This window comes from Engystomops pustulosus, chromosome 11 (genome assembly GCF_040894005.1).
Source record: "Engystomops pustulosus chromosome 11, aEngPut4.maternal, whole genome shotgun sequence".
NCBI classification, from domain to species: Eukaryota; Metazoa; Chordata; class Amphibia; order Anura; family Leptodactylidae; genus Engystomops; species Engystomops pustulosus.
In genome coordinates, this window is record NC_092421.1 from 11,729,775 (window position 1) to 11,750,728 (window position 20,954).

A 20,954-nucleotide genomic window follows, 5' to 3' on the forward strand; every position below is an offset into this window, starting at 1 on the left:
GGGAGGGTGGAAAAGTCACAAATTTATGGATTTACTTGTGTCAGAAGCCTGATAGGGCCTGATGATAAAGCCGATGCTTTCGTATGAAGCAGAAACACAAAATGCACATTTTATTGAATAAAAATGATGTTCTCGGCGGTGCCATGGCCTTTCAAGTCTTTTCTTTACCTGCTGCTCTTCCACCAGCTACACAAAGAGAGCACTGTCACATGACCTCCCAAAACATTTTCATCAAATCCCTTCACAAAAAAATGTTCTAAAAAGGCATCATAAAAGGTTACAAAATGTGGCCACAAAAATAAGCCATCCTCCAGCTCTGACAACTGAATAAAACAAAAGTTGAGATTCTCCATTTTTTTTTCCATTAAATAAAATTGGGCGAACAAAACTGGATAAATGAGGCATCACTGTAATCGTAGTGATGTACAGAATACATATAATGTATTATTATCATGGTATGGTGAACGGCACCCCCAAATATGCTAAAAGTCCAAAACAAGAATCAATTTTTTTTCCGCCACCCAGAAACACTTAGTTAATTCTCATCAATAAGATACAGATGCCCCAAATTGAAGAATCTGTAAAGTGCTTCTCCTCCCACAAAAAATAAACCCTCATGTCCACACTGCAAAAAATATTTACATCGATTTATAGGTTGTACAATGTGATGAAACCAATTGGCTCCGAATATCAATCCTTCTCTTCAATGCCCTGCCGTGTCACAGAAGGTTACCACCACACATGGGGTACTGGCACACACTTTGAAGTGCATTTTGGCACTTTATCCTTTGAGAATTTCTACACTTTTTAGAAAATACATTCATTTAGTAAAAAATGTACAATTTTAAAATTGCATTTCCATTTTGTTTTAACCCAAGTGAAACACTTAAAGGGTTACACAACATTTGTAAAAGTTTGTCATGGGTTAATGCATGGGGTTTTACTATTTTTTAGGCCTCTAAAAGTCACTTGAAAGTCCAGCAGTTCCCTTAAAAATGTAAATCTTGGTGATTCTCAAGAAAACGTGAAAAAGTTCTAAGCGTCATAACCTTCTACAAATATGAAAGGACGCATAAAAAACCACGGAAACATAAAGCAGACATTCGGTAGATGTTAGTTATCAAGTTATTTGGGTGGTCTGACTATCTGCCTGGAAATCTGAAAATGTCAAACTTTGATGGAAAATTTTTTTTTTTTTTTTCAGAATGAAGCAAAAAAGTTATCACTCAAAATTTTCAACTAACCCATTTCCCTAATTACATTATTGACCTTAGTACCTGCCCCAGTTACACAACGTCCTTATACGCTGGTGCCCAAAATTGTACACAGTTATAGCATGTGTGTATCCTTATCATGAACATCTATGCCACTCTTCATACATCCCATAATTGTATTTATCTTGGCAGCAGTCATTGCATGCTGCTAATAGCCATGTAGACAATAGGTAAGTCGATGAAGCTTTGGTAGTTAAAACATAACCATCATTTCAGATGATTTTGGATATTTGTAGTTGAGTGTTGCAAAAACTTTTCTACTTTACTTCATTAAGAAATTCGTATTAGTTTGTAAGGAGACCAACTGCAATGTTCCCCTTAGTTACAATGTTACTTCTTTGTTAAGGGCCGGTGTTAGAGGGCGGCAAACTGGGCATTTGCCCAGGGACCCCTGTGGGGGCCCCCTGCTTGTGGACTTTTGTGGGCAGATTATGTATCCCAGGAGGTGACCTTCTCTCCCAGGCATATCCTTATACTGTATTTTTTGCATCTATGAATCTCTATCATCTTTATCTTCTATCATCAATTTTCACACATTGCCTTACCATACTACTATGTGTAACTACAAAGTGTTATTATTGTGCAGGGCTACAGGGAGAAATATTACTGAATGTGACTGTTCATAAAAATTTTATTTTGGGGCCCCACTGCCCAGGCCCCATTTTGTCTAAACCCGTCCCTGTCTACATTGCTATGCCTAACCTGCCTACAGGATGGGTGTTTCTCCTCTCTGTCTGTTACACAGCTGTGGTGTTAATCCTTCCAGCTATCTCACTGGTTGTAGTATGCTATGAGTTGAAAGTGAAGCGGTTAATCCTCCCTTCTCAGAGCTGTGTAACCACACACAGGGAGATTAGATGTGAGCTCATGCAGCCTCCATGTACACAATGTACATGCTAGATAGGTTACTGTGACTTTGGTTGCCAATATTTTTATTGGATCTAAAATAAAGATTTTGCGAAATTTTTAAAGACAAAGGGGTACATTTACTTACAGGGTCACCAGAGTTCACTGAAAGTGCATTCTTTGTCTGTAATTCACTAATACAATACAATACAACTTTATTGATCCCCTGGGGGGAAATTATTTAGATTGTGCACCTGAAATCCTGAATGTGTCGCTTCCCCGCTCAGTTCTGACGGAGTTCACCATCTTTTTTGACATAGGGCATACAACACAATTTAAAAGTTAAATACGGCGCTCAGCCGAATCAGTCGGACTGTCCGATGACATGCCCCCCAATTTGCGTCACATGGAAGCAGCCCAGCTGCACAACAAAAGGGTTTCCTGTAACACAATTGCAGCACACACACTTCTTAAAGGGAACCCGTCACCACATTTTCCCCAAAAACAGGTAGTGACAGTTTCCCATAGATCCCTAGTAACTACCTGACATCTTTCTTTTAGTTAAAAATTATTCCCCTGAGATTCCCATATATTCAACTTTATAGTTTTACCTGGTATCTAAGCATGGCTACAGCGAGTCAAGGTGGGCTTTGCCTCATTCGGCTGAATCCAGCAGCTCCTCCCCATCCTATATCTGCATGCAGCTATAATGTCATGTGACCAGGATGACATCATCACAGGTCCTTTATCATTAGAAAACTGTACACCAAGCATATATCTCATGAAATCACAGAAACCTGCAGGGAGAGGAGTAGAAGTCCATGCAGGCTGCTGTGATTGTTTTATGTGGTCAGATATATATATGGCGTAAGTAGCTTAACGAACTGTGATGATGTCACCCTGGTCACATGACATTAGGCCACGCCCTCTTGACTGGTTCCAAAGATGCATAGATACCAGGCAAGATTCTAACTCTGATTTTATGGGGATCTGAGGGAAACTATTTTTAGCTAAAAGCAGGGTGTCAGATAGTTACTAGGGCTCTAAAGAAACCTGCCACCAGTTGTATATGTGAAAAACGTGGTGAAAGGTTCCCTGACAGGTTCCCGTTTTAGCCATGAAGAACGGGGACAGTCTGATTAAAATGCACGGCGTGACCTTTAGTGAATGAGCCCCAAAATGCTGGCTTCCTATTTTCAGAATTTTATGTTGCTGTGAAAATATCAAACAGGCTTAATGCGAGCTATGAAGCCGGATGAATGGTGCACGCTCAGACGCAGGTGATGGAGTTCTGTATCTGCCAGAAGGCTGTTTGCAGACATCCATAATATTTATAAACATGCCTGATAGACATAACTACACCCCGACTGGTGCAATGTCATATCCAGCTCCTCACAACTCATCACATTCAATCTCTTTTCTGGATAGTTCTGGAGTCCTGCATGCCAGACTATTGAAGATGATACTAAAGAAAACGAAAGAGCTTGTCCCATCGGGACATCACCAAACCCATCACCATCTTATGAAATTAAATAGTCCAAAAAATTGGTTAAATTTGTGTAAGGAAATCTATGTTTTCCATTTTACACCTTGGAAAACATATTTGCATACTTCCCATAATTCCCTAGTGGAGCATCAATGGTTTTAAGTCTCCCTACACGCCTATATTGGCAAACTCTTACCTTCTGACTCATGATAAACCAGGGACACTTACGCATAGATCCAGGCACCGGAACTGTGGTAAACTTTTTATATTTGTTATTAATGGCCTTGTTCCTCAACTTAAATTATTCTAATGAGCCTTAGGGACTACCCTGTGATCCGGCTTTACTAACTGTTACACTTTATCACCCCCACATCCTCAGCACTTATGTAGTGAGCCACTTTCTCTGTTAGCATAATATTAACAGTTGATTTGAGAAGGAAGGAGAACATGGATAACAAATATAAGAAGATACTACAGTCCTGGTGCCTGGATCTATGAGATTATCATGCATGAAATTGATGGTAGATCTCCATGAACATTTTAGGTAGCCTTGCTATGTGTTTGATATCTGGTGGAATGTCAGCATAGAAAGACATGTCATGTGCTTGTTTCCGTAGACATTTAAAAGATTGTTTGATCCGTTTTTTGGCAAAATATCTGTAATTGCTAGCCCCACCCTATACTATTTTTGTGAATTTTTTTATTTACTTTTTAATTGCAAATCAAGAGGTACACATCCCAAACCAGGTGAACTTTAAAGACAAATAATTGTGCCAATCCTAGGTTTCCAGTTTCAGGTGAACAGTACACATGGAAAAGTAGTTGTGCCTAAAAAAACCCATAAAAACAATGCCACCGATAACTGGATTCTGCTACTGGCTTCTTCCTAGCCTTAGATACAGCCTGGTATATCCAACAGCCCTTCTTATAAATCATATTCAGCTATTCCTGAAGTGAGCGACACTTCCTGTTGTGACATCAGCTAAGGGCACTGAGGCCAGAGCACTGAGGACATTCATATGAATCAGGACAGCATGTTTGTAATTGGCCGACCTGAAGCATGTGAGGAGTCACCTGCTTGTGACATCACTCCAGGTCCTATTTTCTTACACTCCTTTACTACAGCCTCACTCGCTGATCCACTCCATGAATTAACACCTCATGTTCCACATTTATCAAGCTGTCTGAGACACTTTAATAAATCTGATTTGCAGAAGATATCTAAAGTGTTCTTAAGACACTCCAAAAAACTGGAGTAAGATTCTGCTTAAGGTTAAGATTCTGCTTTCCCAACAAACAAGTTAGGCCCTTGCTGATCACAAGAATGGGGTGTCCGATGGAGTCCGAGGCACCTCTGTCAGACCCCTCGTCACTCTCCGAGATGATTGGAGCAGCTGGCTGGGCATCTGAACTTTTCTGTCGAGTTTTCTGTAGTTCCCTGAGTTTATCACCTGATTCCAGATGTTGCGAATTTTGTTGCAATACCACACCTGCCCCTGACCAGGCATAGGAAATAGCTTTGATCTTTTTGAATCTTTTTTTGTGATTTTTCTTTGTAAAAAAAAGTTGCAAATTCACTAAAGACCTTTTAACGGAAATGTCCCATCAAAACCAAGCATGGACAAACCAGGGAAACTTGCCCAATGTCCCATATATAGCAGAGGCCTTATAGATAATGGGGACGGCAATGACTGGCACACAGGTGAGCAGGTGGATCCACCGGTGGGCCCCCAGACCCTGTATTAGTAGTGCTGGAGAGGATATCCTCAATTTACTTCATTCAGATATTCAGCATCTCAACCGTCCTAAGTATTTATATGGATAGACTATACAACAAAATGTGGCTCTGCAAAGGTGGGCCCCGAGATTGAATGTTACTGATGGGCCCCTGGCACTGTAGTGTTAACTTCATGGATCAAAATTGTACTTTACTGAAGTAGGGGCAATGGTGATTACTCCATTTTGAGCTATTGGAAAGAATGAAGACCCAAGATCAGCTACCCCCGTTTTCCTGAAAATAAGATTCCCCCCAAAAATTAGGCCTCCCCTAAAATGAAGACTTAGCGGCCGTCATTGCTACAGCTACCCCACGCTGTGCATGAAGAATTCATGGGATAAAATCACTGACTGCAAATGTGCTACAAGCAGCGACCTGGGCGAAATGATGGTTTACCGTTTAGTGTGTAAAGTGTTAAGTGTTAGCACCTGCTTTGGCCAGAATTTTTAAGAATTCAGCTGGAAGTAAATGTCTCACGGAGACTATGAACCAGGCAAATATTGTACTTAGCAAAAAGATGGATAAAGATCTATTAATGGTGGAGTCCTATCGACCAATCTCCCGGCTTAACCCCTTAACGACCAGGTGTTTTTATTGCTTTTGCATTTCTATTTTTCACCCCCCACCATCAAAAATCTAGAACTTTTTTTATTTTTACACATAAAGAGCTGTGTGACGGCTTGTTTTCTGTGTAGCAAATTCCCATTCATAGTGATGGTATTAGATATCCCATGCCGTGTACTGGGAAGCGGGAGAAAAAAAATCCAAATTCAGTGAAAATGGTGAAAAAAATGCATTTGCGCCATTTTCTTGTGGACTTGGACTTCACTGTGTGCTCCAAATGACATGTCTACTTTATTCTTTGGGTCGGTGCGATCACGGGGATCACAAATTTGTACAGGTTTTATAATGTTTTCATACATTTACAAAACTCAAAACCTCCTGTACAAAAATGTTTTTGTTTTTTGATTTTACCATCTTCTGGCGCTAATAACTTTTTCATACTTTGGTGTACGGAGCTGTGGGTGGTGTCATTTTTTGCAACTTTTGATGACATTTTCAATGCTGCCATTTCGAGGACTCTACAAAATTTTTTTTTACTTTGGGCGCTATTTTCCGTTAAAGGGTTAAACGCCGGGAAAAAACGTTATATTATATATTGATTAATCAGACATTTTGGGATGCGGGGATACATTACATATTTATGACTTTGAATGTTTATTTATGTTTATAGGACTTCTAGGGAAAGGGGGGTGATTTGAATATACATTTTTTTTAATTTCAATTTTTTTTTTTAATTTTTTTTTTTTTTTACTATTGTTCAGACCTTAACCCTAGGTTACCATATACTGTCATGCTACAGTATGGCAGCATATGGGGATTTTACACATCGCACATTGTAATACGCGGGTTATGGGCTGTCATAGTAACCGATCTCCCCTCCCCCCTGATGATTTCACAGGGGGCGGCAATCAAATCCCATATTGTGGATTTAAATGCTTATTTGAGGGATTTATTGAGTGCTGCCCCCCCTCCCCCCATGCTCTATGCAATGGCAAATGAGCCCTTGGCAATTAAAATTAGTGCTGACCCCAACATTGAGGGGTTTGGAGTTGGCAAGGAGAGAGGACAAAATTGCGTTATACGCAGATGATATGGTGTTATATCTAAGGGACCCGAATATAGTTTTGGATTATGTTATCGAAACAATACAGGAATTTGGAAGGGGTTCAAGTCTTCTGATAAATTGGGGAAAGTCAGTTTTAATGCCCTTAGAACAGTAATTGCGATCCTTTTAGAGACAGAGTGCCCAAACTACAACCAAAATTCACTTATTTACCGTTAAGTGCCAACATGGCAATTTAAGCAGCAACTTATCGCTACCTGTTCTTCCACATCTTTCAATTGTATCCGCCGCCTGAGGCCACAAATACAGTTGAAAGAAGGAGGGGAAATTCAGACTATCACAATAGCTTCTCTCTCAGTACAAGAAGAATGGTGGGTCCAGCAGGAGGACCTCCAAAGATAATGCTGTTCTGTTAACCCCTCACCTTCCCTGCAGTTCCAAACAGCCAATGAAGTGTCGCTTTAAAATAGCACTGAGAGCAGCATCTCTACCTGGGACTGCAGGAAGATTTGTTGGATTTGATCCCGTTTGGTGAATTCTTCGTGGGGTGATGGCCTAAGTGCCCACAGAAAGGGCTCCAAGTGCCACCTCTGGCTCCTGTGCCACAGGTTCGCCACCACTGCCTTAGAAGATTTGGATATAGGCAAGAAGTGGGGTATTAGAATTCTGGAGAAAAGAGAAAAGTTTAGATGTTTGGGGATTCAGATCTTGTCTGAGATTTCAGTAAATTAAATATCCAGTAGCCAATCACTTATCACTTAGAACAGAAAGTTTAGAATCCATTACCTGTGTCTAAAGCAGATGAAATATTGTTGATTAGGATGGTACTACTCCCAAAATTATTGTTTCTGTTCTTGGCAAATACCATATGGATAGAAGACTCTATTTTCAGGAAAATTAATTCACTATCTAACCCCTTAGTGACGCAGCCTGAAAAGGGGCCACGCCCCCTGATTTCTGTCGCATGCAAGCCGGCGGCGATGCGCCAAAATACGATCGCTTGCGCCAAAATCCCAGGGCAATTCGGCGCAAAACGGAAATATTTGGGAAACGCAACGAAAGTGCGACGTTCGGACCCTTAGTAAACGAGCCTCATAGAGCTAGCTAAAAAGGTAATAAAAGTTTAAACCTTTTTTTTTTCAGTTTTATTTGGGGATAAAAGTGGAAAAAAAGCTTTTTTTTATCATTTATAATCCTTTTTTTATTTTCGAATTAACTCAAAATGAACATTATTAACTAATTCCCTGTTTTGTTTCGGGCGGTTTGATATATAATATATGTAGTCTCTGGCAAACGGGGCGACTATGGCGGTGGTTTTTGTAGTGAAGCGGGGGATTTTTTTTAATTTTATGGGGAAATGTGATTGTATTTTTTTTAATATTTATGAATATTTTTTTGTGTGTGTGTGTTTTTACTTTATATGTCCCCCATGAGGTCATAAAAGATCCCTGGGGGATACTTTCACTTTTTTTTTTTTTTACTTTATTTTTTTCTTTTACAAGTTTTCCCCTGTAACTGGGGCATCTATAAGATAAATGACCACCTGTGACTGGGGAGTCTGATCAGAACTGGACTAGGTCTAATTAGACCCGTCAGCTCTGTTTAACCCCTTTAGACCCGACAGTCACGTGACCACCGAGTATATGGAACCAGCGGCAGTGCCGGCTCTGCTCCTCTGTGCATCGCACTAATTCAGGGTGATGCTGTGAGGACTGGAGAAGCAGTAATAAACCGCATCTCCCTTCTCCCTAGGGTCTCTGGGCAGCACTTCTTGCGCATGTGCAGTCAGTGAAGCACATTGCAGCTGTGCGAGATTCACTCACTGCACATGCGCGGGAAGTGCTGAGAGCCAAGTGACATCCGCGGCTCTCGGTCCAAGAGGGAGGAACACAACGAAGATGGGGCGTGTATAATTAAATATCGGAGGTGCGCGGAATTGCCAGGGTGACGTAAGTGAAGCGCCGAAGCCACATTTCTATAGATTATAGAATACTTTTTTTTGCCTAAACTATCGTTTTTTGTCCCTAAAGAAAATATGTCCTGGGGTCAGCGGTAAAGAGCCCAGAGGAGGTAATTTCGGCCGGGATCAAGTGGTAGGTTTCCTTTAAGTTGAATTTGTATGTAAATCAGAACTGTAGATTTTACAATTGTAACCCCAGCCACATTTTTTTTTTTGATCTCTTCTACAATTGGATTTTAAAAATGTCTCATTGTGCTGCTCCATTCACTGCTCTGTTTTCCTTAGAGGAATATATTTTTGTGCCATATCGCCAACTCTACAAGAAAAATCTTGTGGAAAATCCACACAAGGAGGAAGAACACGACGAAGATGGGGCGTGCATTATTAGATATCGGAGGTGCGCGGAATTGCCAAGGTGACGTAAGTGAAGCGCAGAAGACACATCTCTATAGATTATAGAATACTTTTTGTGCCGAAACTATCGGTTTTTGTCCCTAAACAAAAATGTCTCATTGTGCTGCTCCATATACTCCTTTGTTTTCATTAGAGGAATATATTTTTGTGCCATATCGCCAACTCTACAAGAAAAATCTTGAGGAAAATCCACACATTTTCCCTCTTACATCGATATCTACATGGTGAATATATAAGAGCTCCATATGACAATGTATTTTAGATGCGGAACCTGACTAAAAGCTACAGGAGAGCTTGTAGGTATATACTACACGACCATTTCTTCACGCCCTGCCCCCAGTAAGGAGAGTTAGATCCCCGTAATGCAGGATGTTCCTGTAATTTGTACCAAAGCCCAAGGCAGTGCAGATATAATGACAGGATAGAGAGAAACACTGCAATAGAACAAGGAAAACACAGAGGAAGGGACAGAAGGTATAAATGTGAGAAAAGATGAGGAGAGAACAACGGAGTAAAGACTAGAAGAAGCAGGCGGTGGGGGAGGATGGAAAGAGAAAAGAGATACCGAGCCAAGTTGGAGAGGTCTATGAAGAGAGACAGACAGGGAGCGCTGCCTTTAATCACACAAAGTTTACACAGTGTGTAGAAAGCGAGACCACTGCCATTTCTCATATTATAACCAGGCTCTCTTAAAAACCAAAACACAGCCCGCTTCTTTCTTCCGTCACGTCCTTTAAACTCTCGCTTCGATTTTTTTTTTCCCCCGATCGTGTTACTTTACCTTCGACGTGTTCGTTTCTAAACTGTGCAACCCCGTGCATCTCCTACTCTGTGACTCTCAATCCTCCTCTGTACATCTGTCTCTCTTTTTCGCGCCCTCCTTTGGCTCAGCGCAGCGGAAGCGGTCTCATTTTAGACCGTACCGAGCCAAACATCTTGAGAACTGGAGAGAGTGAAAAGCGTGGAGACGAGAGGGTCTTATAAAGCAATGTATACTGATCTGCACCTGTGTTTATGTGTACACACCACTAAGGACATGTAGGCTGCAGGGTTTATGTGCCTCTAGCTCCACCCATCCCTTTATATAACCGACTCACAGATTTCCTGGTATTTTCCAATAAAACTCTTCTACGTATATCTCTAATTCTCCAAATAGCTTTTCCATCTATAATCCCTGGTAGCGTTTAAAAAATGTAACAATATGTATTCTATCTGGATTAACAGGCTTGTTTTTTTAAAAATTTAAAAAAATTTTTTTTTTAGTGCATTACCACCCAAGTTACAAATCTGTTAAATGCATTGAAAACTTTTTCCACAAAGACCGTAAATAAGCCGCGTTTTTTCGTGCAGGTCAGGATATTAGCTTTATACCATATGTCCCGTCTCTCACTCACTACTATAACCTTTGTGAGCGTCAGGATTTGACCTTTCTCCCATCATATATATATAGAAGGAAATATCTAGATCTCAGTTTATATTGTCCTGTAAATGTGAGCCTTTCAGGCTTTTGTTAGATCTGTTCTGAAGGCTGCATATTTATATGTTTATTGTAAACAGAGGATAACATTGAACATATTTTTTAATTAAAAGTGTAACATAAAACCCAGCAGGAAAAAAGCCCAAGGGAATCGAAAGCAATTTCTCCATTTATAATTAACTCAACACTGCAATGGCTGCAAAGGCTGAGAATGTCGTCACATTGTCACGTCGGGTGAAACCATCAGGGTAGCCCCTATCCTTCTATTGTTATTTTTTTTTAGATAAGCAAGTTTGAGCAAGCCAAACTGCTAATGAGAATGTGACCAGGGGCGTAACTACAGCAGTAGCAGCTATAGCAGCCTCTATGGGGCCCACAGTGTCAGGGGGCCCCATCATCTGATCTGACACTAAAGAATGGAATATACATATTGGGGCAGATTTACTTACCCGGTCCTGTCGCAATCCAGTGGCGCGTTCTCCGTCGAGGATTCGGGTCTTCACCTTCACTAAGGTAGTGCGCCTGATGTCCACCAGGTGTTACTGCTGCGCTGAAGTCCACCGGAGTTCACCATCCTATCCTGGGTGCAGGTAAGTGCGTGTCAAGCAACAAATTTTTTAAAAAAATACCGCAGTTTTTTCGAATCCGTCGGGTTTTCCGACGGGCACGCCCCCCGATTTCCGTCGCATGCATGCCGCCGCCGCCGTTGCGCCACAATCCGATCGCGTGCACCAAAAACCCGGGGCAATTCAGCGCAAACCGGTAATATTTTTAAGTGGGAAGGAGGCCCCATTCAGGAGTTTGCTATGGGGCCCTGCCACTCATAGTTACCCCCCTGAATGTGACCATCCAAAAGGGATGTAAAGTACTAGCTTTATCGAACATGGAGCCCTGGAAACCGGCAAGAAACACCATTTTTTGTTATTTTTACAGTTCTTCAGCTTATTTCAGTCATATGCAGACTGAAATAAGCTGAACAACTGTAAAAAGAAATATGATAAATATGATACTGCCATGCAATGTATAAGGAATAACTCAAAACAGTCTCCAAATGTTACTTCTCATATATGTTACATATAAGGCCCCATGCACATGACCATCAGGGGGGCATATGTACGGCCGCAAGCAATAGCCGTATGGATTGCCATGGGTGCAGCCCACGTGCGGCACCGTACAGCTCCATAAACACGGAAAAGATGGGGCATGTCCTATCTTTCCCGTATTACGGTGCCATGGAGAGGGGAGGGGGTCACCACTCCTCCTCTCCATCGCGGCGCATACGTTTGAACCTAGATGATACCGCCATACAGTATACTCTGCAAACCACATAATAATGCCACATTATCATAGACCAGTTCAGGGCAGGAAACAGAGAGGGGCATTTATCAATTTGGGCGCAGGGTGGAGCTGGAAATGTGCTATATTTTTCAGCGGGATGTAAGTTTGTTGCGCAATAGAATAAATAATTTGGTGCATGAACCAAAAGGTTTAGAACTGTCTCCACATTCAAGAACTCCCTAGCTCTAATTTTGCGCCACAAAACAAGTCAGAAAATAGAAGCGCCAAAAAAGTGACATCGGAAAACCAAGACGTGAGTGTCGGAAAACCACCAATACTTTTACGCAGAACCTTCATTGCTGCTTAAGAGGCGCAGCAAGGGAAAAAGAAATCACACAGCTTTCCGTTTGATAATAAATGTCCCTCATGGAGTATTGTGCGACTGTGGTTCCACCTGGATGAAGGATTGTAAACCTAGCACACTTACATGCTGCTGTGTACCCCCTCTGACAGAATCTGCTCTTCTTTTTAGCTTCTAATGCCCTCATTTTTACAAAAAAGGCTTTAAAAATGATGCAAATGAGCCTAAGGGGCTCCGGGTTCACTTAACAGCTATTTAGCCTAGAGCCCTTAAGGCTCTTTTGAATAATTGAAAAAGAACAGATCCGACCAGAGGGGGCACACACCCAGTATGTTAGTGTGCTTGGTTTACTATCCTTCATCCTGGTGTTAGATGTCCTTTGTCATTTGTTGGGAACACCATTCAGCATTTATGAATGGACTGAAAACTACTAGAACTGAGAGTCGAGGAAGCATCTCCAATAAAAAATAAGTCGCCTTGGGAAGCTGCCTAGTTTGGCAGCTTTTAGAAACCAGGAATTGCAAAGCAGGTAATCAAAACCAGCGTACCCATGGAACAGAGTAATTGCTGGGGAGTTTGTATACATGAACTAAAATCTAGGGGTTTTTCAGTGCAGGATTTGACCCATCATCTTAAGTGTTTCTCAGCAGTAAATATAAGGTCAGATTGGGAAGTGCCTTCCAAGACAGCTGGTATCATAATCCCTATCCATGAGAAGAAATTTTCATTAAAACATAAAATGTGAAATGTAATTCCAGGCTGCTCTAAATTAAGAAAAAACTAAAACGACGGGATTTGAGAAAATTTGGTTAAAAAGAAAGCAAAAATAGCAACAGTATTTAATTAAAAGGAATAACCTGGGGGTCATGGGGTAGGGAGATAAGGAAAGGGACGATCGACTGAATGTCGCCTTCTCAACTAACTTTACCCAGGAAAGTCCCCTGGTGGAAAACACAATCAGGAATAATGTAGATCCACAATTGAATGTGAGTTGTTTAACCCAAAAAGGAAGCATAACGCTATCATAAAACCACTAAAACACACAAATTCCAGGGTCCAGATGGCATTCACCCGCGGGTATAGAAAATGAGGTGCCAATATTCATAAAAGGGAAAACAAGTGCTCCTGGAGACTACAGCCCAGTGAGTTTAACAGTTGCCTGGAAAAAAATAAGGGCTTTCCAAGAGATGCTATTCTGGAGTGGGGGGCAAGAGGTCAGTATTCATATTTTTATTAATGTCCTCATGGTAGCTTTAAACAATCAGTTTCAAAATATGTAGATGATACTTAGCCCTGTAAAGTAACTTATACAGAGACAGAAAGATTAATCCCTAAATTTCCCATTTTTTATTTTTGTGTTATCATTTTTTACTCCCCACCTTGAAAAATCTATAACTTTTTCATTTTTTCATATACAGAGCTGTGTGAGGGCTTGATTTCTGTAAATTGTATTTCATATTGATGGTATTTAATATTCCATGACATGGAAGTGGGAAAAAAAATTCAAATGAGGTGGAATTGTTGAAAAACATATTTTGCTCCTTATTCTTGTTGGCTTAGTTTTTATGGCTTTCACTGTACGCTCCAAACGACGCATCTCCTTTATTCTTTGGATTGGTAGTATTCAGTGGAGACCAAATTTATGTAGGTTTTATTGTGTTTTAAAAAGTTTAAAAAAATGTAAAACTTTCTGTACGAAAAAAAAACCAAAATTTTTTCATACTTTGGTGTAAACTGCTGTGTAAGATCTCATATTTTGCAAGATGAGATGACATTTTTATTACTACTATTTTGGGGTCTGTATGATGTTTTGATCACTTTTTATTTAATTGTTTATGTGTTGCAAAAATGGTAAAAAGTGTCATTTTGTATATTTGGGTGCTATTTTCTTTTATGGTGTTCAATGTTAGGAATAACTATTTTTTATATTTTGATAGATCAGCACTTTTGGTACAGGGGCGTAACTTGAGGGGGTGCAGAGCTTGCGGTCGCACCAGGGCCCAAGAGGTTTATGGGGCCCTTATGGTGTCACTTTCCCATATGAGAAGACTAGTACTATAAACCATCCATTATAGTCGGGGGCACAAACTTTGCACTGGGCCCATCAGCTTCTAGTTGCTGTGATACCTAACAGGGGGAGTGGAAATTTGATTTTTATTTAATGATTTATGTTTAAAAATGTTTTTCTTTTTTTTTTAGGCCCCTTAGGGTAATTTAACTGTCGGGAGTTTGATTACTCAGCTTTGCTGGCAGCAGTCAATGCCAGCACCAATCAGGGTTATTACTGCAGAGAGTTTTGCCTGTGAGCCCTGTCCATACTGTTGTACCGGACTTGTGATGTATTCGTTGTTGAGGGGTTTCAAGGATTTGTGGAAGCCGGAGGATTGGGCAGAGAAATGGCTTATGAGGTTGAATGTAGATAAATGTAAGGTAATGTACAGTAATGGGGTAAAGTAAATAAAAATTACAAATATTTTTTAAACAGTGAAATACTTGGTAAAAGTGCAGCAGAGAAAGACTTGGGGGTATTGGTGGATGGTAAACTTAATTTTGGTGACCAGAGCCAGGCAGTAAATTATAGGATGTATGAAAATGAGCATAGTAGTGAACATCCAGTAAAAGATGTGGACAATGGGAGTAGGAGGCAGAGCATAATTGTGCCCATATTCAGAAGCCACTTTATTCTGTCTCACATTACACATGCCTGGAAATCACCTTTATAGTAAATGGTTAGAAAGCTTAAACAGAATGGGGGAGGTGTACTGATGTGGGGACTAGTAGGACTAGACAGACCTCTGCTGCTCCAGATTAATCCCTGTGTAAGATACTAGAGGATGAATCTGGTGCAGGATACGACTGACAAGTCCAACTTTGCAACTCACATTAGTTGGTCTAGTTTTCTGGAGGGTTTAACCTGCCCTGCGCCAGCTCCGGCGCTCCTGGTGTCCTGCTCCACGGTCCATCATTGTCGTGGTCCTGTATGTTTACAGGGTCACAGAAGCTCTGCTCTAACAACTTCTGGGCAGCCTTAGACGCCCACCCGTCCCTATGTCGCGGCACTTTATCAGGCACTCGGACATGGTGGCGGTGGGCATGCCAGGTGACTGGAAGCTGTCGGAACGGAGCTAAACATACAGGACACCAGGAGCACCAGAGCAGGTGAGTACATTTTTATTTTTTTATAAAGTCCTCCCCAGCACAACACCTAATTTTTTTTATCACGGTTGGACAACCCCTTTAACTTTAATAACAAGAACAAATCCAATGAATACTATTAGAAAATTAAAGACTGACGTGCTTTCCTGAAAATCCAACAAAACAATAAAGTAATTTGCTTATTGTACAAGTACAGATGGTTCCTGACTTAAGGACACCTGACTTACAGACGACCCCTATTTACAGACGGACCCCTCTGCCCCTGTGACCTCTGGTGAACCCTCTGGATATATCACGTTAGCCCCAGGCTGAAATGATCTGCTGTATGGTGTCTGTAATGAAGCTTTATTGATAATCCGGGATCCCATTACAGCTAAAAATTTAGAAAATCCAATTGTCATAGTCACAAAAAAGAAATTTTTTGGCTGTAGTTACAATTATAAAATATGCAGTTTCGACTTACATACAAATTCAACTTAAGAACCGATCCTATACATAACCTGGGGATTACCTGTACATCATTACCGAAAAAATAATAGTGAGAACCTGGCTAAGTAGACTGTTTACTGCAATATTTTCCCCTATAGAAACATATATGGTTGTTCTCATTTCTTCAGCCAAGATCATTTCTGCACAGTTTAGGGGGTGTTTTTCCAAACTATTCCCTGTCCATTTTGCAAAATCATCCTGTAACACGAAAGGCAATGTACAACTGAGACGCTGTGAATCTACGGCTTATACACAGCGGTTATTATGTAATCCTATAAAGTGTTATTATGAGTCACAGTGCGGATTAGCGCACATGAAAGGTCGGTGGAGGGATATTAATATAACATAGCAAAGACATTGCCCAAAAGATATGGGGGTTGTTGTACAACCCTGATGTCTACACATGAACACCGTGATTTTATCCACCTAGTACAATACGTGTTGTGTGATTTGTAGGATCTCTGCCTCGGATCGCCTGGGGTTGTGTGATGTGCAGAGAAGGGTTTGACCACCAGGGTTGAAAAGATAAGTAATACTCATCTCTGTAATGCAGTCCTTGGGCACACTAGATAAAATAGTTCTGGAGGATGACGACCTTAGTAGCCAATGGCGTAACTAGAAGCTGATGGGCCCCATTGCAAAGTCTGTGCCAGGCCCCCGACTATAACGTATGGTTTATAGTACTAATCTTCTCATATGGGAAAGTGACAACATAAGGGCCCCCTAAAGTTACACCCCTGTTAGTAGCCTTCAAATTAGGTTATATTCTGGTCATCTGGTGTCTGGCATTGAGTCAGGGCCCACCTGAGGATCATCTGATGCTCTGGTGGGCCAGTCCGGCACTGCCACTGGCCATGTTCTCAGTCATCCATTAGTCTAAAAATGAGAGTAAACCGGCACTACCACAGTGGGACTACACCGCCCAAAGTGCAAGTTGTCACCCAAACCACGGGCTGCACACAACGGGTGCTCTGCACCCAATCCAAGCAGTGGCGTCAACGATAAAGTAAAACAGTGAAGCGGCACTCACCAAATATGTGGCATAGACTTTATTCAGCAGAGGGGCAATGCAGACAGATAGCAGACCGTGACAGACGACGGGCCGTTTCGCGCCAAACAGGCGCTTTCTCGAGCCTACCATCAGTCATCCAAAAGTCTTAAATTCCTGGTCCTACTCAGCAGATGACAAATCGGTTGCCATAATGATGACTCCCCTCAGTCGTTTCATGCTTGTCAAGAGGGACTAGGAAGTATGCAGGGGACCCAAAAAGCAGGGGTCCAAATTTTCCCATTTGGCAACACTTTTAAATTTTGGTGTAATACCAAAATGTTCAGTGACCCATCCAATGCTACACATTTACTGAGAATATTTATTCAAATATTTGTTTTATGCACCCGGTTGCAGATAACAGAAATATGATACAAACAATATCACAAAGTTTCATAGTTTATACGGTTAAAAAAAACACATGTCCATCAAGTTCAACCAAGGAAGGGATTGCATGAGGAAGGGATTTAGGGGAAACAATTCTATATAACATAACCATCAATGCTATTTAGGTGTAAAAAGGCATCTAGACCCTTCTTGAAGCTCTCTGCTGTCCCTGCTGTGACCAGCGCCTAAGCTCGGCTATTCCACAGATTGACAGTTATCATAGTAAAAAAGCCCTGTCGCCTCCGGTGATTAAACCTTGTTTTCTCCAGGCGGAGACAGTGCCCCCTCGTCTTTTGATTTGATTTAGTAAAACACAAGTTGATGTGGACATTATGCATCCACAAAAAATAATCCAGGCACAAGAGACATCAAACAACCATTGTACAGAACAATAGAGAGTCATGATTGATAGAACAACATGTTTACCGAATGTTTTCCGACACCCTCAATGCTGCTCAGAATTTTACATGGCTGACCATAGAGAAATAGTGGTAATAAAACTGTAACGGCAGAAGTATATAAAACTAGAAGAGCAAATGGAAAACAACTTGTCTCTACAGCAGCGCTATATAAGGATATGTGGTGGGTGTGAGGAACTGCGGCCTGATTCAAGGTTACAAAAAGTCCAAAATGAATAGAAGTTACAGCAACCCAGCAAAAAATCCAATGAAAACAACTGAAGGTTTATTGGCTCATATCAATGCAACATTTTTTCAAAATAAGATCCATGGTTGCAATGAAATTCTGCATTGTTATGGACAAGACTTCTTCTTATATGCAGTAGAAATTCTATATACACATGCTCATAATTACGGGAAGGGGGAAGTTCTGTGACTCCAGGCCCCTTTTTCTGTCTGGACCCTTGACTGAAGTCACAGTAACCCCCCCTCCCAATCCGGCCCGGTCATTATCACTTAATAGAAGAATCCTAAAGTTCCCTATACACCTCATATCTAACATTCCTTTTCCATTTTGTCCTCAGCCTTCTTCTATTAAACACATACCCAAAACACACTACAAGTCCCTGTATTGGAACCTTCGCTGCTGACATGTAATTGCTGCAGCCAATCACAGGCCGTAGTGATGGTTTAACCGCTACAGGTAGTGAGTGCCTGCAACAGTCACATGTCTGTATCTTCATGTTATCACTGACCAGGATATAGAGAACAGCAGGGAACTGGGAAATGTTTGGATACCAGCATCAAGAAATCTGTTAAAACCCCTTTAACAGTTATAGGGTAAACAAGGTCACATAGAATGGAAGAATTTTTTATAAATTTGTAATCGTACATTATATAATTTTGTCTGTGATCTTGTTTCAATGCATCAATTATTATCAAGCATTATTAATGAACAGGAGGAATCCAGATTATTGCCTTGAAACTTTTAAAGTGTAACTCTTATTTTAGAGGATTTTGATATTTTTCTAATATACTTCAGTAAGAAATTCTCCTTAGTTTGTAAAGAAACAGACTTCAGTGTTCCCCTTGGTTACAATGTTACTTCTGTATTGCTATGGCAACTCTGTCTACCGGATTGAAGACGGGTCTCTTTTTCCTCTACTGTCTGTTACACAGCTGTGAGCGTTAACCCTTTTTGCTCTCTACCCGGCTGTAGTATGCTATGAGCATTATATTCAAACATCAATCTGGAAGTGAAGGGATTAATCCTCCCTTCTCAGAGCTGTGTAACCAAACACAGGGAGATTAGATGCGAGCTCATGCAGCCTCCATAGACACACACTGTACAGAATGGATATACACATCTCTATGGGAGGTAAGAGCTTGATTTTTTTTTATAAACTAGGCAGAATTTGTTAATAAAGTATATTTGAAAAATGTTCACCACATCCCCCCACGCAATATAAAAATTAAGAATGCAATTTTGCAATAACAAAGCACCTTTATGCTATCCTGAAAAAATCCTTCTTAGTAGTTTATCCATACAGAACATATATTTAATTTGCTTTCTACCATTATCTATGAAAGACATATGGGTGGGTGGGTTTGGGTGGGGAAACTGGATTGGAGAAGAGTTTACACATATTTGGCCACTTTTGTATGTTACTAAAGTTATGCAAGACTACAAACAAACTACAAGAAGTGCAAAAAAAACTAGGAAAAGAAGATGCTACTCACATATGGGCCGGCCAGAGAGCGCAGTTGGTGCTCCAGGTATTTTGTGAGGTCGTAACTTTTTTGAATTGACGTTCGAGCGAGAGGGTCTGTAATGTTTAGAGCATCAATCGAGACTGCATGCAAGAGGGACACCAGCATAGCACATAGGACTCTTTGGGAGCCCTCTTAAAATTCAGATAGTTACAAGAGCCACCAGGAGATTAGTTTTTTTAGAATGACAGGTGCAGGTAATGGAAGAAAGTAAGAATAAAACACACAAAGAAATGACAGTAAAGGGAACAAAAAAAAAAAAAAAAGAAAAACAAATTAAATTAAAATCAATATTAAAATAGGTCTGAAATGTAACATATGGCACAATATATCTTCTATATGACTGTTACAATCAAAATCAACGTCTTCTGAAATGTCTAACTTTTTTTTTTTACAGTAACTATTAATCTCCTAGGTAGAATTTCCACCAGCATGACTTTTCATTTCCGCTTCTTAGTGATTAATTTTTAAAATATGTATCTGCGATTATTATTTTATTTTTTTCCCAATTTTTATTTCCAGGGATGGAAAGTCACATCGTAATAGAAATTCTCGTGACTGCCAAGTATGGACCTATTATTTCGTAATTATCGATTCAGACGTTTCGTTTATTCAGAATAGAAGGTCACGCAGGTTTCTCATTTATTAACCCTCAAATACTGGCTCGTTTTTTCCAGGCAACGTTTAGAACTTGAAAATTGTGGAAACCTTTTTTCTTACAAAATAAGTGAAACGTAAAAAACTAAATTTTGTTGCTCCTGATTTGTCACGGAACAACAGAATTGTATCTTGTTATATGGAATTGATGTGAAAATTAAGAGTTTTTATTTCACCACAATTGAAAGACAAACATCTAGCACAGGCTCTAGAAAAAAATTTCTATAAAATAATAAATTGATCATAATGAATATGCACGAGAAGATACTCTTGTTTCTTGTTCTCTTAATTCAAACACATTGGGGATCATTTATCTTATCTCTGTTTTGGCTGCTTTTTGCTTGTCGTTTTTCCGTCTGCTTCTTTGGTAATTTATCAATCTCACTTTTTCCTTGTGTTAAATGGGGGATTTTTTTTATAAGATCCCTTTTTGAGACATTTTTTTACGAATGTCTCAAAAATGTCAGAAGTAATTTCTTTCCATTTTCTAAGTTTAGTCTGGAGTTTTTTGCGGCCAAAAATTTTTTTAGACAATTTAAAATTATAAAT

At 40.4% G+C, this 20,954-nt stretch overlaps 1 protein-coding gene across 1 annotated transcript in view; it reads right to left on the reverse strand.

The window, feature by feature from the left end:
- Positions 1–20,954, reverse strand: part of CLCF1 (cardiotrophin like cytokine factor 1) — a 39,391-nt gene that overhangs the window by 16,208 nt on the left and 2,229 nt on the right. The window contains exon 2 of the mRNA XM_072130413.1: positions 19,719–19,882. Coding sequence (XP_071986514.1) covers positions 19,719–19,882 — 164 coding nt within the window. The remainder of the gene's footprint in view (positions 1–19,718; positions 19,883–20,954) is intronic.